Here is a 14,769-nt window from a genome sequence, read left to right on the forward strand (position 1 = left end):
TTATAAGATTTCAAAATCACGGTGATTTCAATCTTGATAAGCTCATCAGAAATGAAAGGACTGGGTCACCATGCCCCAAATAATAGAACTGATCCCAAATGCACTTGTCTCCAAAATAAGTGTTATGACGTCACTGAGATTGTTGTGCTTTGCCATCTTCTGGCTGAAATGAGAACATCACATTCTGTGAGGCGTGGACAAAAAACGTCAAGGATTATTGACGTCATTGACTTTGATAATGTTGTACACAGCAAGCAAGTGACAAGTTTATTCCATAAGCCGTTTTGAATTGTTTGACGTAATTTCCTATTTGCTTTTTTGTTTTTGTATGCATGCAAATTAGAAGAAAATGGTAGAGGCCCTTTGACCAATTGTCTGAAAAAAATACTAAGAAAGAGATGTACCAGCTAGCAAAATATCCCTAATCTTCACATTTTTCTCATCTCGATTTTATCTAATAAACGCCATAAAAACAACAGTAGTCAGCTGTAAAACGTCCCTGAATGTGTGCTATCTCCTTATGACCACTAGAGAGCAGCATCACCAAACGGCAAAACAGGAGGCATCGCAAATGACAGGTTTTTGGGTATTTGTGCGAGGCTGATCAGAGGGTATACGTCCGATCTACGAGCCCAGGATCAGCCCAATAATCATCAGTCTGCGTGATGGAGGATATCAGGGGCAAAGAGAGACGGAAGCAACGTGCACGCCAAAGCGTTATATAACACCTCAGTTCACTTTGGTAAGGCTCCGCCAGTCAGTCACACTCAAAACTGATCGACCTCTGGGACAGTCGGCAAATATGCATCTCACTAAGTTTTCTTGCAATGAGAAAAATCTGCCACGGAGTGATGCCAATATTGCACCAGATGAAGGTGGCACTTTGTTCTGAAGAGTTAAAATTCCACAAAACATTCCGTGTGCACATGAAACTGCTTTGACATGGTCCAATTGACATCAGCGCGTAGTTGCGCTTCATTTAGGCATCAACCATATAAGGGAGCTGCTACAACCAACGTATTCAATTGCAAAGTTACAATGTAGTGTCATCTACTATATTGCTTTTCCCCCATCTTACTTTGCAGAATTCCATCTCCTGGAGCTAGCATAATGCCCATAAGGCACTTGGCAACCGCCCCCTCTGTCTCTCGCTTCTCTCCCACATTTCGCACCGCTGAGCATGCTGCTGCCGCTGTTGCTACTGCTGCCACCGCCGCTTGCTCACAGACGGCAATTTGACAAAGATCCCATCATCGCTTCTGAGCTAGGCACATTCATGCACGCAACAGGGGCGGAATCAGCGAGCACTTTACTAGAAGACGCCTTCCGGACAGCCTGCAATAAAAAATAAAAAAAAGAAGGGAGACAAAGTACATCATCTGCCCTGCACAGACTCAACAGATCCAGGTAAAGGATTAATATCCATTTTCTGTTATGTAAGCCGGCCTTGTCTGAACGTGCAGCTCAAAGTATTAAATGAATCGTTGACGGCATGCAGCCTGATTATTATCTGCAGCTTTCAGTCGAATTAGGGGAAGAAAAAAAAAAATGATGACGGAGAGTCGCTTTGGTTGATAGCTCAAATTAAGTGACACAAACCCCAATTCCAGTGAAATTTGAATGTAAATGAAATCCATTTAATAACAGACATCTGCAAATCCTTTTCAATGGAATACACAACAACTTTCAATGTTTTGGTGTTCCAACTGATAAATTGGCAAAACAAATTGTACTGTGTTTTGCCAATATGGATTCATTTTAAATTTGGCGCCTGCAACACATTCCCAAAAAGTTGGGACACGGAAGGTGTTTTTACGACTCACCTTTGCATTTAGCGACGCTCAAGAAGCATTTGGCAACCATGGACACTAATTGCTGAAGCACTTGGAATGCTGTGAAATCAATCATATATTATTATATCAATAAAGTTGCCTTGTTTGTATTTTCTGATCTCCAAAACCAACATGGACTCGTCAGACGACAGCAGACTCTCCTACCTTCCATCAGCCATTTCCAAGTTTGATAAACTGGATGGTAAATTCAAAAACATGATAAACTAGACGTGCTCCGGCACCAACATAATGAACCAAAATTTTTGAGGGCTCAGTTGTAGCATTCGACGGGTACCGGATTATTAGTGGAGCTAAAACTGTCTTTGAGATGGGATTAGAACCCCCAACCTCGGAACTGTTTGCTGCAACTGCTTGTTAAGCAAAGCTGTTTTATGCACATCCAAAATGAGGACAACTGAATTGCAGCATGTTAGTCGACATGGACGATGTGATGGGCACCGAGCAACCCCGCGTGCATCTTTGAAGGAGAACAAGCAAACGTAGCGCGTTCTCTCCAACTGGAGAGGTGTGTCAGCGGTTGCTATTTTTAGCTGCTTCCCTCCGGGAGCCAGCCAGCCAGCCTTTGCTGCATGGCTGAATAGAACATGCTCTGTTTCCTCCTGACAACACACATTTGTCAGGATATTCTTATAAATAGTTCAACTGAAGCACGTGTCTGCACCCGACCGCAACTCGAGACAGATTCATCACAAGAGAGCAGAGAGGAAGCTGCTTTGGAAAATACAAAGCGGAGCCATTTCTTACCTCTATGCATGAAAATGACTTTGAATCTGCCGATTGGTCAGTGTTGTGTCCTCACTTGACATACCATCATCTGGGAACGCACGAGTTTTTGAAATCCGTCACATGTATACAGAAGACATTTCAGTTGCGCCTACAGTATGTGTGGTTGCTTTTATAAGATACTGACTTAAGTGGGTCAAGACGCGCAGACACAAAAAAGACACCATCCCTACGTGCAGAAATAGTGCTTTGGCAAGGAAGCGGAATCCTCAATGTAGCGCTTTGCTATTTTTAGCGAGTGGTGACATAAAAGGCAACCTTTGATTTCTCCAATCCTTGCTGAAAATCCATTCGTAGTTCAATTAGTAAATGAAATTCACCTTGAGATTATGACTCACATGCAGATGACGGGCACATCTGCGTTTTCAGTCCAGTGCGTGTGCTTTCTGCTATGTAACAGGCGTGTTTCTAGGGCAGCACTTTTGACACGCATTCCAAAAGTGATTAAAAAGACCCCAAAATAGCCTTCAGTCCAGCAGCTCATCGATCCAAACAAAACTGCCCAAGTATTTCTGTGTCCTCCCGGATTGGGTCAATCAGGGACTAGTCAAGTCCACAAAGTTTTAGGGCAGTGGTTCTTAACCTTTTTCCTTGTTCGCACCCCATTCAATTCACCAACCAGTTCTCGCACCCCTAACCCTAAATAATTATTATAATAATAATTGGTTTACTTTACAGCTATAAGGCTTAATTAGCATTATCCCTAATTCCGATTAACACAATGACTTCTTGACTTCCAGAATTTTTCACTTTTTTCGGTTACCCGACCCCCAGGGTATCTTCGCACCCCCTAGGAAGCATTCTCGCACCCCTAGGGGGTTAAGAACCACTGTTTTAGAGTGAATTGCCGGTAGTGTCCAGCCCAAGAAGCGTTTTTTTTTTTTTTTTTTGTGGCGCACCTCCTCACAGCCCAGACAGCGTAACTTGGCCCCAATCACCTAAGAACAACCTCCACTAGCTTCCCAACACATTATTAACTCACAAATAATTGTTAGAGCTCATATAGAAAGGCATGTTTTAACATTATAAAATGAACCTTAAATGTTTTGTCTGACGTTTTCATAAATGGGCAAACCTAGAAAAGAGCAGAGAAACAAACATTTGGCAAAACAATATTTTTCTGATGCCAAGTAAACGTTTTTATCTTCATTCGACAGGATTAGCACCATGAAGACCAGATTAGGATGTTTATCTCACAAATCTGACTCCTACAGTGACTTGTCAGAGTTTCTGCCTCCAGCCCATGAAACGACTGCCAGGTGTTTGAAGTGAGTTCGTCCATCTGTCTGGCTATCCGTCCATCCGTCCATCTATCCATCCATCCATCCATCCATCCATCCATCCATCCATCCATCCATCCATCCATCCATTTTCTGACCAGTATTGGCCGTCATTCGTACCCAGCAAACACAATTTAGTTGCAACCACTCTGGATTGAGCACAGGCTACATGATGCATTTAATCATGCTGCCTTTCACTATTACGTAAACCATTAAAATGCATGACCGCCATTCTTGCCGTGGCGTTTTTTTTCTCTCTCCGTCAGATTGTCAACAGACGAGGTTGTTGGATGGTCTGAATCATTTGATCACGTTCTGTCCCACAAATGTAAGTAAATAGCTTTCTGTTTGGGGGGGCTTGCCATTCACATGCATTGTGCCATGATAACATAAAACCTTGTTGAAATGACAAATCAAATTCAAATGGGTGAATTCAGCTCGCCCAAATGTTGCAAGTGTCCAAATGGGTCACATCTGGTAGATATTGCTCAACTTCCAGGCACGAGGATTAAGACGGAAAAAAACAAACATTTCGCAGGTAAGAAGAACAGAGGAAGGATTCTTGAATTCAGCCCACAGCTAAAGATATTCGGTGATTCCTGGCGTCGTCGTGATGAATATTGATGTCAATCTAACCGAACAAAAGGATACGGCCTTGCACAAAACAGCGTGTTGTGAAGCTCGCACCAAGAACGTTGCATATTTACAGACAAGCCGGCCGAGCTGTGCTGAGCGCTCTGTAAACAAGCGAGACGAGAAGGATGGAAGCAACGGGTCAACGTGACATGGCGCTTGGAGAAAAACATGCCCTTGCTCTGCGCTTGCACATAAATTGATCATTTATCTGCACTAATGAAGAAAGATTGAAGGGGGGGGCGGGGGTTGTTGATTTGTCTGTGTTCTAACAAACAAAGCCCGTTTCTGGGAACAAGAGTCTAAGCTGTGCATCACCTGATAAAAGCGCCTGAAGAATATGCTGCCTCGCAATAGTCATTACGTTTAACTCTGTTTCCGTCTTTTGTCCAGATGGCCTGGCCGCCTTCCGAACGTTTCTCAAAAGTGAGTTTAGCGACGAAAACATCGAGTTTTGGATGGCCTGCGAGGACTACAAAAAAATCAAGAGCTCAACCAAACTTTTGTCCAAAGCAAATAAGATCTTCAAGGAATTCATTGATGTTGAGGCACCGAGAGAGGTCAGTGGTGCTCCTGCAATGGGAATGCGAAAGAAACAATTTAGTGAGAAGTGCTGTTGCCAGGCAGAAATGGCAAAGTGTGTAAAAGTGTCAAAGCTGATTGGACGCAATTGCATTTTAAGGAAAGTTTTGTTCTCCAAAAGCACCACTGATGGCATTCTTGCGCCAGGTCAACATGGACCACCAGACCAGGGAGAAGACCAGACAGAGCCTGGAGGAGCCCTACCCTGGCAGCCTGAATGAAGCTCAAGCTCTCATCTACAGTCTGATGGAGAAGGATTCGTACCCGCGATTCCTCAAAAGCAAGCTGTACCAGGACATTGTCAAAAGGACTCACGACCGCGGCCAACGTCGATCGCTCTGATCCAACAAAGGGACAGCCATCGAAACTGCAACGCCTCCAACCTTTGAAACCACTTGTGAAGAGACAAATAGACGTGCTTGAGTGTCTTCTCCAGCAGGTCCATCCATCCGTGCATGCGAGTCCTTTGCAAAACGGAAACGTGGACGGATGATAATGTTAGCCCCGCCTACAAAGTCATTCGGTGAATGACAAGTTCAAAGCGATCTTGAGCTACTGGATCTTGCCTGGCCAAAAGAATTTGGTGACCTTTTCCTCATCTGTGTTGGCTTTTATTTTTCTATCCCTCACTTTAGTTTGTTTTGAAGAATAGCAAACTTATCAATGTTGTCCGTCAGTTTGAACACATTTTAGTTCTCTGAAGTGGGAGATATGATTTTGCTGTCCATTACATATTCTCTCATGCATGACTCAAGTAAACCAAACTGTGAGCTGAATAAAACTGAATATTTGCGTAGCACATGATTCTTACTATAAGCTCTTATTGTGACTGTGTGGGCACGAGATGGAAAGGAAGGCAGAAGACTTTTTTTTTTCTTCTTCATATTTTCAGGTTTGCGAAACTTTGTCTAAATACATCCAAGAGAGTTACAGTTGAATGAAATAACGCTCTCAAGTGGTTATTTAACAATCTTTGCGACCATCTGGCTCGTCCTGCTGGAGGCTCTTCATCAGCTCCCCAGAGTGCCATCAGACCATTGGACAAAAAAACAACACAAGTTGCAGCGTGCATGCTGCCGAACACAACCCCGCAGAGACCACACACACAGTGGCCGAGAACAAATTCCAAATCAAAAATATAAACTACGATTTGACGTGCTGCATGGATGTCTCAGGCCTCGACGAACGGTGAAACACATACGACCAGATTTGTCTCAACCAATCGCAAGCCGTCGCTGCATCACAGCACAGCGAGGCCTTCAGATCAAAACAAAAACAGTGATATGTCGGGAAACATTATAGCTTCTTCCGCTGGCATTGAGCTTTGACCGCAACGTTGTTTTCTTTCTGCCCACGCTTCCAAAACAAACAAGAGACGAACGCTTCCCATAAGACGATTGTCTGGCTTTGTTTTCTCACACGCAAAGTGACACCCAAGCAACACACGTGAGCAAGTGCAACACACGTGAGCAAGTGCTCCACCGTTTTTCTTCATTTATGACATTTGCATCTACTGATGTAGCACAGCTGCATGCGAGAGTTTTGCCATAAAGTAAACGCTTTCCGAGGAAGTGATTAGGGCGGACGCTCGCTGTTTGCCGGATGTGATTTGTGAAATGACAACGAAATGTTTTCTTCTCTTTGATTGTGGAAGAGTTTTGCTTGGAAAAGGGAAATATCCCAGTTCTTCAAAGATGAAAATATTTTCAATCATTTTTTAATGAAATTACTCTTTTTCAGGTGTTATTCATATTGTCAGACGCCTGAAATAAATGTCACAATGAGATGTTGGTAGTAACATGCGGCGTACGTTTTGTTTTTTGTTGACATAACGTCCTGTTTTTTAAATTCTTTATTAGGTCACCAACCGGGTGTCCCGCTTCACGTAGCCGCGGGTCGTGAGAACACATTTGTGATGCTTTTGTGCTCAACAGCCAGGACGATCATCATGCTTCTTTATTACTCTTCCGATCATATCCACCACGCACGATGCAGCTATTGTCTTTCTGTTTTTCTTGCCATCATGCGGCTTGTCCACTTCTAATTTGTCCTTACAGAAGCGTTGTACGTTTCCTGACCTACTTTTCTAGGTGAAAGCCTCTCTGTAAGATGCAAAGAGGTTCATTCTAGGTCCTTTTAATTTCTTTCAAAAAGATGTTCCCAGTAGTTCTCGGAGCTGGCCTTTTGTTCTGGAGCTTTCAATTTGCCAGTGTGGCCGTATCCTCAAATTAATTTGATTATCCTCTCTGGCAACATTTCGGGGCAGCCTTCATTTCTTGGCTTGGAAAGGGATTATAAACAAAACCCATGCTGAGCTTCAGATGAGATAACGTCTTTCAACGGCTATGGACAAACAGAATGCCTTCTCAGGTGACGTAAGGGTAAGTCACAGCTTTTGTTACAAGTCACGGTATCGGGCTTGAGTAAAGCGTCAGTTTGGATGGTCTGAAATGGCCTCAAGCTGAAGCTCCCAACAAGTCAACACAAATCATAGTTTTTACATGTATATTCTTCTTAACACTGAAGGGGATCAAGCCAGTACAACAAAATGAGGCCAAATTTAATCAATTCGGGTAGCATACATGAGGCAAACTGTCGATTTCTGAGAAATGTAAAGGAATTGAAGTGCACTTTACAATCTGAAAAATACGCTGGAGTTTATTGTGGAGCGCGAGCAAATCTTGTGCGCGTCAGCTACATCGGCTGCATCAGCCAACTTCAAGCACAAAGGGAAGCTCAGCAATGTTGAAAGAAACGATTTTATTCTTTATTTCCTCCTTCCTTTCTCTCTCTTCCGGTTGCCATTGTGACGGGCACAAAAGGTGAGCTGACATCATCGAACGAGTTCATGAGTAAGAGGCCGGCTTCCCCAAGGCAACTCTTTTTTCATTTCCATCCTCTCCATATTAGTTCAGGCAACATATCTAGTGATGCACACGTGGTCTTGGGACACCAAATGTCGGCCAAATGTTTTTGTGCACAAGGTTCTGGGGTCTGTTTTACTCGTAGTGATGTGAAACTGAGCACAATTGCCCTTAGCTTTTAAACGCAAGACAAACTTTGATACCTAGAAGAGCTCCTCGGTTCCAGAGGCACGAGGAAGCAGAATCTGGGGATTTATCTGAGAGGGGCTCCTATTTCTGGATTTGAAGTCACCCAGGTGGTTAACAAAAAACTCCTTGATGGCGAGGCCCCTTGGGGGGTAAACAAATACATTGCGTGTTGCTTGACGACTCGAAACCACCTTGTAAACCATGGAGGACTTCCTGGAACTGTTTGAATAGAATCGATTGGCAAACTTGCATATATTAATACACTCATGAGGGAACCAAATTGTGGCTAATGATAGTAAACACTTTGCGTGGACGAAAGAAACTGAGTGCATCATCACACACCGCTGTTCTCCGATTTCTTTGAAACGCCTTCAGCGCTAGCTTTATGTAAGCTTCTCGGTACTCCATATAGTGCTGTGCATTGTTGTTGACAAACTGTCTGCACTATTTTGACGGCGCCGCGGTTCCGGTCAGGTCCGGTCCAGTTCAATATCAGGTCGGGTCATACCAAAGACTATAAAAATGGGACCCATTGCCTCCCTGCTTGGCACTCAGCATTAAGGGTTGGAATTGGGGGGTTAGATCACCAAATGATTCCCGAGCGCGGCACCGCTGCTGCTCACTGCTCCCCTCTCCCCCAGGGGATGGATCAAAATCACACGGGGATGGGTTAAATGCAGAGGACAAATTTCACCACACCCAGATGTGTGTGTGACGATCATTGGGACTTTGACTTTAACTTTAACTTTAACCCCCAACTACAGGTCTTAAGAGAGCAGAGTGCTTCATGTTGCCAAATATTAAGTTTCCGCATATCCTGTAATGGCCCCTCTCTTGTATAGTAAATTTCTGGTTTGATCTCACTATTATTCCGTGTGTTAAAAGTGTTTTGTAAGAGAAGGAGTATTCAAGGACATGCTTATTAGAGTGGCTTTATTGTTTACTGTTTTCAATCATTTGATAGCAATTTGCAAGCCCCCTCCATTCATGTCCTTGTGTTGACTTGACGGTGACTCTCACCCATGGGCGCGCTGGGATTGGCTGCGAGGTCTGATGACACACGGGAGGCGCGGGCGCCTGCTATAAAAGCTGCTCTCTCGGCTGATTTCAGGCACGCAGACGCGGATCCCACGGATATTTGAGCACCGCCCCACACAGGAGAGACGCCAAGCCGCACCGTCTACAGTCCGCTGTTATGTGTAAAGCACTCGCATCCATGCCCATCTGCTGCTTGGAAAGGTAGGCAAAATGGAGGCATCATCAGCAAGCCATCACAGTTGATTTTCTCTGAGCAGATAAAATCGCTTTTAGGTTTCACTTGAGCGGCATTGATGACAAATGTGTTCGGCTTGCTGCACTCAAGGTCACATCCAAATGGGTACGAATGTAACCTTCTCAATATTTTCTCCGCAGGGCCAAAGAGCTGAAAGCCAGGCTGGGAAGCCTTTTGCACAAATCCGAGAGGAGTCTGTTCAGCTGTAAAATGGGAAAGAACAAGTAAGAGCAATTCTCCCAGCCCCAGCCGTCAACAAGTCTGTGTTTCAATCTGGTCAAGTCTAACGACAAGGCACTGTTTGTTCTAGGCCAACCCTGGAGGAGTGCATGAGGTGGAAAGGATCATTTGAACAACTCCTGTCGAGCAAATGTAAGGACGTCTTTGCACACGTAATAGCAGTTTTGACATTTTGAGCTGATTCAATGTAGTTGTTCAATTTGTAACTGGGTTTTTTCCTCTTTTGGCCCAGATGGACTGTGCGCTTTCACTGCCTTCTTACTATCCGAATTCAGCGAAGAGAACATTGCGTTCTACTTTGCATGTGAAGATTACAGAAGTACCAAATGTCTCGACGAATTGCCTGCGAAAGCCCACAAAATCTACAACGAATTCATCGGCAGCGAGGCTCCCCGGGAGGTGAGTCAAATCAAATCTTGTATTTGACGAGGACTTGCGGAGGCCTTATTTGACTTGGTGTTTAATTCCGTCTCACCGTCTTGGTTTCCAGATTAACATTGACCACGAAACCCGTGACATCACCAGAGCCAACATGAGCTCGCCGTCGCCGCACTGCTTCGACCAGGCGCAGCACAAGGTCTACATGCTCATGGCAAAAGACTGCTACCCACGTTTCCTGCGCTCGCCGGCTTTCGGGGATCTGCTGGGTCAAGCCAAGCAAGGCGCCAAGCCCAGCAAACTGTCCCTGCTGGGGAGGAAGCCCTGAGCTGGTGCCGATGAAGCCTGTCCGGCCGCACTGACAAGAAAAGTCTCCCCTTCAATGACCCGCTGGAAAGAGAGCACAGGATTCCGTTTCCGCAACTGGAACATCCCTGGATAGCGCTGCGGGGGTCAAGGCAGCTGCTTTGGAATGGCACAAAATAATCAAGACAGAAGATATGGGAGGAATGCAAAAGCTCTTTTGCGGGGGGGTCTGTTTGTAAGCACTGTTTTTGACAAGAAAAATGGGATATGATGAAGTTTTGTATTTATTGATGTGGATTTTGTGCATTTAAAAAGAATCGTGGCCACTCCTCACTAATACATGGCGATTTATATAAAGGTTGTATTTTTACATAACAGAAAATAAACCTGACAAACTGAACAAGAATGTGTTCCATTTTCTTCTCATCTGTTATATTCACAAAATGCAATTGGATGGAGACCCGAATGTCGTCTTTGGAAATCAAATCTCCCTTCCTGAGGGGATCCTTCCCAGCATTTGACCATTCCATGATGGAGTCTGCCTCTTGCCCCCAAGTCAGCTGGGATAAGTCCCACCCACAACCCTAATAAGGATGTGGATGCAAATGGGTGAACGTTGCATCAAAAATTCTATACACAATATTATCTTGTACCCGCGTCACACTCGGTTAAACAAATATTTTAACACAATCACAGGTGAGCTGGTGTTCCTAATATTATGGCTTCCCTCACAACATCATTTTATATTTCCTCACGACTGTTAAGGGAAAAGAGATTGGTCAATAAATGAGACACGGCAAAGTATGAAAGTGGTTGAGGCCATTCAAGTGTAACACTAATAATAGCAATAATTGTATGTTGTCTTTCCATGGCGCCCAGCTTGTGTTTTGTTGAGTTGTGGTGCCCAGGGAACGGTGCGAATGGGAAATACTTTGGCAAACAGGAAGCACAGTGACAAAAGTGACAGCATGGACGTAACAGAGGTTATAAAGTTTGATGATAAGCACAGTGACTGTTTGCACTTGCCATCAACTAAGGTAATAAATTGAAAAGAAAAATGGAAGCCAACAACCGTGAAAACTCCAAGGCACTGGAAAAACCTTGAAAGCATCGATTAGTTTAGGTTATCTAATTTCTTGTTGCCTTTGATCAGGTTTAGATTCGTTTGGCCGCACTGGGGCTGAATGTCGACTTTGTGTTTTTAGATGTCGTTGACGGGCATGGGAACAGCTGGCTCGCACGCCTGCGGTATAATCAAACACACAAGAGTTGTTCAGTGGCCGTTTTGAGGCACATATTTCTAGAATGCATATCCATGCAAGATAATTAGGTTCGATATAATTATGAAAGCGCCATGCAATTGTTTACACTTTGGAAATTTGACCAATTAAGCGCCCATCAAAGTCACAGCTGCATAAATATCTGTTCAACTGACTTACGGTGGGACATTTGGGTTAATTTCTGGACACAAATACGTGTCTGTTTTTCTTTTTTCATAAATACTTCAAGATCCGCCTGTGTTCGATAGAAACACCAGAGGGCGCTTTAAAGCAGTAAATCACCACGACAATCAAGATCTGTGTGAGTGGAATCGTCACTGTATCCTTTGTTTCGTCACTTACCTAACTGGGGATGGAGCCGTGGGGTGGGCTGGTAAATTCAGTACAATAAACACAATTCAGCTAAAAACACAATTCAGCCGAATAATGACTTTATCACGAGTCCCCTGCTCAAAAACACAGAGCAGCATCTCAGACGCTGTGAAACGGACTTTTGTTGAACATCAATGTTCTCGTTAAAACCTCTTGTGTAATTTTCGTGATTTTTTTATGAATAAAAATTACGATGTGGAGATAAAATAATGTCAGTCTTCTGGATTTATCCTGGACACGCAGGCTGAGCTGAAGGCGATTTTTGTTTGTTTTGTTCTTGCACCTTCTTGTGGTGAACATCTGATATTGCACTGCCCTTTCATGGGATCTAGTTAACGCATCACCGTTGACAGGACTGTGCACATGTCACTTACCTAACTGGGGATGGAGCCGTGGGGTGGGCTGGTAAATTCAGTACAATAAACACAATTCAGATAAAAATAAAATTCAGCCGAATAATGACTATCACGAGTCCACTGCTCAAAAACACAGAGGAGCATCTCAGACGCTGTGAAACGGACTTTTGTTTAACATCAATGTTCTCGTTAAAACGTCTTGTGTAATTTTCGTGATTTTTTATGAATAAAAATTATTATGTGGAGATAAAATAATGTCAGTCTTCTGGATTTATCCTGGACACGCAGGCTGAGCTGAAGGCGATTTTTATTTGTTTTGTTCTTGCACCTTCTTGTGGTGAACATCTGATATTGCACTGCCCTTATATGGGATCTAGTTAACGCATCGCTGTTGACAGGACTGTGCACATGTGCATTACTACTTTCTTATTTGTCAATGTCGAGGGACACAAAACTATCAAATTGTGCCCTACGTGTGCGTGCATGTGTGCGTGCATGAGTGTGTGCGTTTTATCCCACAATTTTGTGGGTGCTTGATAGTGGGCGGAGCCTCCTGCAGCACACCTGCGGGGCATGAATATTACCTAGGTATTTAGGATGAGGGACGTCGGTCTGCTCTGTTGTGTTCATTTCTTGTGATGCATTTTCATTTTTCATTCATTGTTTTCAATACAGCAGTTCTGATTCTCACGTTTGATTACACTTGGAGGTGGAAAGCATTTGCTTTTCCTTTTCTGTATTTGTCTCAAAGCCCAAAGTGGAGTTTTGCCCTATGAGGGGGTGGAAGGTTTATGAGCACTGTCCTCAAGAAATCTTTCTAGAATGCTGCGAATGCTTTGTGCGGTGGATGCTTCTCGCAAATGATGACGTCGGATGAGACATTCCTCAAGCGGCTTGCCTCATGATTTACCAAGAGAGCATGAAGCGTGACGTTGATGAGATGTCAAGGCCAAAGTGCAAAGAGATGAAAAGACATCAAAACCTCAGTAAATCGAGTCGTATTTAAAAATATATAAAACATGGCAGGACAAAAAATGATGGTTGGCCTGTAAAAAACAAATTGACCTTTGGGACAACCAAGGGCTGTTGTCTAAAAAGTACCTTCAAATTGTTAAGCTGTCAGCTGGCCTGTGAAAAAGTCAACAAGTAGCGAATGTCCTGTGGACGGGCGGACAAGACAAGCTTTCTGTACACAGACTCCAAACATGAAAAAAAAGAACACAGGCTGTGAAATGTGGAAATTTCATTGTTCCTTTTTTTCCAGGTCTGCAAAAATATATTCAATCACATTACTAATTATAATTAACCCAATTGAATCTTACATAATGATGATGATGATGAGAAGGCGGAGGATGTGACCTCAGAGGAACTTTGGCTTTCTCCATATTTCAATATTGGCTTTCCACTTGGGACCCGCATTTGGAACTTTCCCATGCTTAGAGTGTCGTGCTGTTGTCATTCCCTCCTCCAGACACTCTCATATACCCCACTCATAGAATTTGCCGCTACCTTCTGTCCTTTCTCTTGGCACTTGCTTGACTTAATTTATTCATCAAAATATAAGACGTTGTGTAATTAAAGTCTGACAAATTATCAAGATGTGCCTGCATTGTGATCTTGTAGCGTGATTCCGTTTCCCCAGCAGGCTGAGGATTACACTTGTGGCCATGAGCATGTACTTGTATTTATTTTTTTCCACTCCACAGAGGGTTTTGTTTATTGAATGCCTCCGCTCAGACTCAACCTCCTCCGCGATTCATCATGTCTGCTACAGCGCTTGCAACTAATCAAGTGCAAATACTTTGTTCCTGTTACGAAGTATCCTGTGACTCCAGTGTGAACATTCCACATGAACAAATGCCAAGATGAACAAATTTTTAAGCTCCAGACTCAGCGTGTCTAATTTTAAATGCAAAAAATGATTGCGGTTGCTGTATTCCGCTTACGTAACAGTGGCCACAAAATTGTATATCAAATTGACCTCTGGTGGCATTTTTTCTGAATAAAGGATTAACATTTATTTTTCTAAGACCAGATAACTACTAATTGTTTTCTCTACCGTCTTGAATTTGCAATGGCAAAAGCTGTCGTATATCTGAGCTAAACAGTAGTTGTAGATTTTTCCCTTCCGTTGTGTAAGAAGTTTGATCCAAAAAGCTCTTTCAAATAAACATCTTCATGAAAACAATTGATGGCGCTGTGGGAAGAGACGTTTAATTTCCTCTTGCGTCGGTGTGGGCTGCAAGCCGTGAGAATCCGGACACTTATTAGTCAGCCGACCTTGTGTCAGCAATTCAGCAAAGCCATCTTGACCAAAGACATTTTGAGATGGGAATACACGACTAATTCCTGGACGTAAAGCATCACAAAACCGCCTTCA

At 43.5% G+C, this 14,769-nt stretch overlaps 2 protein-coding genes across 5 annotated transcripts; both read left to right on the forward strand.

Moving 5' to 3' along the window:
• Positions 1–587: 587 nt before the first annotated feature.
• Positions 588–6,166, forward strand: LOC119121697 (regulator of G-protein signaling 8-like). Of its 4 annotated transcripts, none has more exons than XM_037249583.1 (7): positions 588–742; positions 1,086–1,407; positions 1,978–2,051; positions 3,794–3,904; positions 4,183–4,244; positions 4,943–5,109; positions 5,279–6,166. In XM_037249583.1, exons 3-7 carry the CDS (start codon positions 2,032–2,034, stop codon positions 5,471–5,473), a joined length of 555 nt encoding a protein of 184 aa, XP_037105478.1. In that variant the 5' UTR covers positions 588–742; positions 1,086–1,407; positions 1,978–2,031; the 3' UTR covers positions 5,474–6,166. The 4 variants fall into 4 exon arrangements, with proteins under 4 accessions (XP_037105478.1, XP_037105479.1, XP_037105480.1 ...); XM_037249584.1 differs by having other exon boundaries at positions 3,794–3,895; XM_037249585.1 differs by lacking the exon at positions 1,978–2,051.
• A 3,134-nt stretch (positions 6,167–9,300) lies between these two features.
• On the forward strand, positions 9,301–10,784 carry LOC119121695 (regulator of G-protein signaling 5-like). The gene is made up of 5 exons (XM_037249581.1): positions 9,301–9,423; positions 9,598–9,681; positions 9,768–9,829; positions 9,930–10,096; positions 10,188–10,784. The coding sequence occupies exons 1-5, from the start codon at positions 9,380–9,382 to the stop codon at positions 10,401–10,403; spliced, it is 573 nt and encodes a 190-aa protein (XP_037105476.1). The 5' UTR covers positions 9,301–9,379; the 3' UTR covers positions 10,404–10,784.
• Positions 10,785–14,769: the final 3,985 nt, after the last annotated feature.

Source organism: Syngnathus acus, chromosome 4 (assembly GCF_901709675.1).
Source record: "Syngnathus acus chromosome 4, fSynAcu1.2, whole genome shotgun sequence".
NCBI lineage: Eukaryota > Metazoa > Chordata > Actinopteri > Syngnathiformes > Syngnathidae > Syngnathus > Syngnathus acus.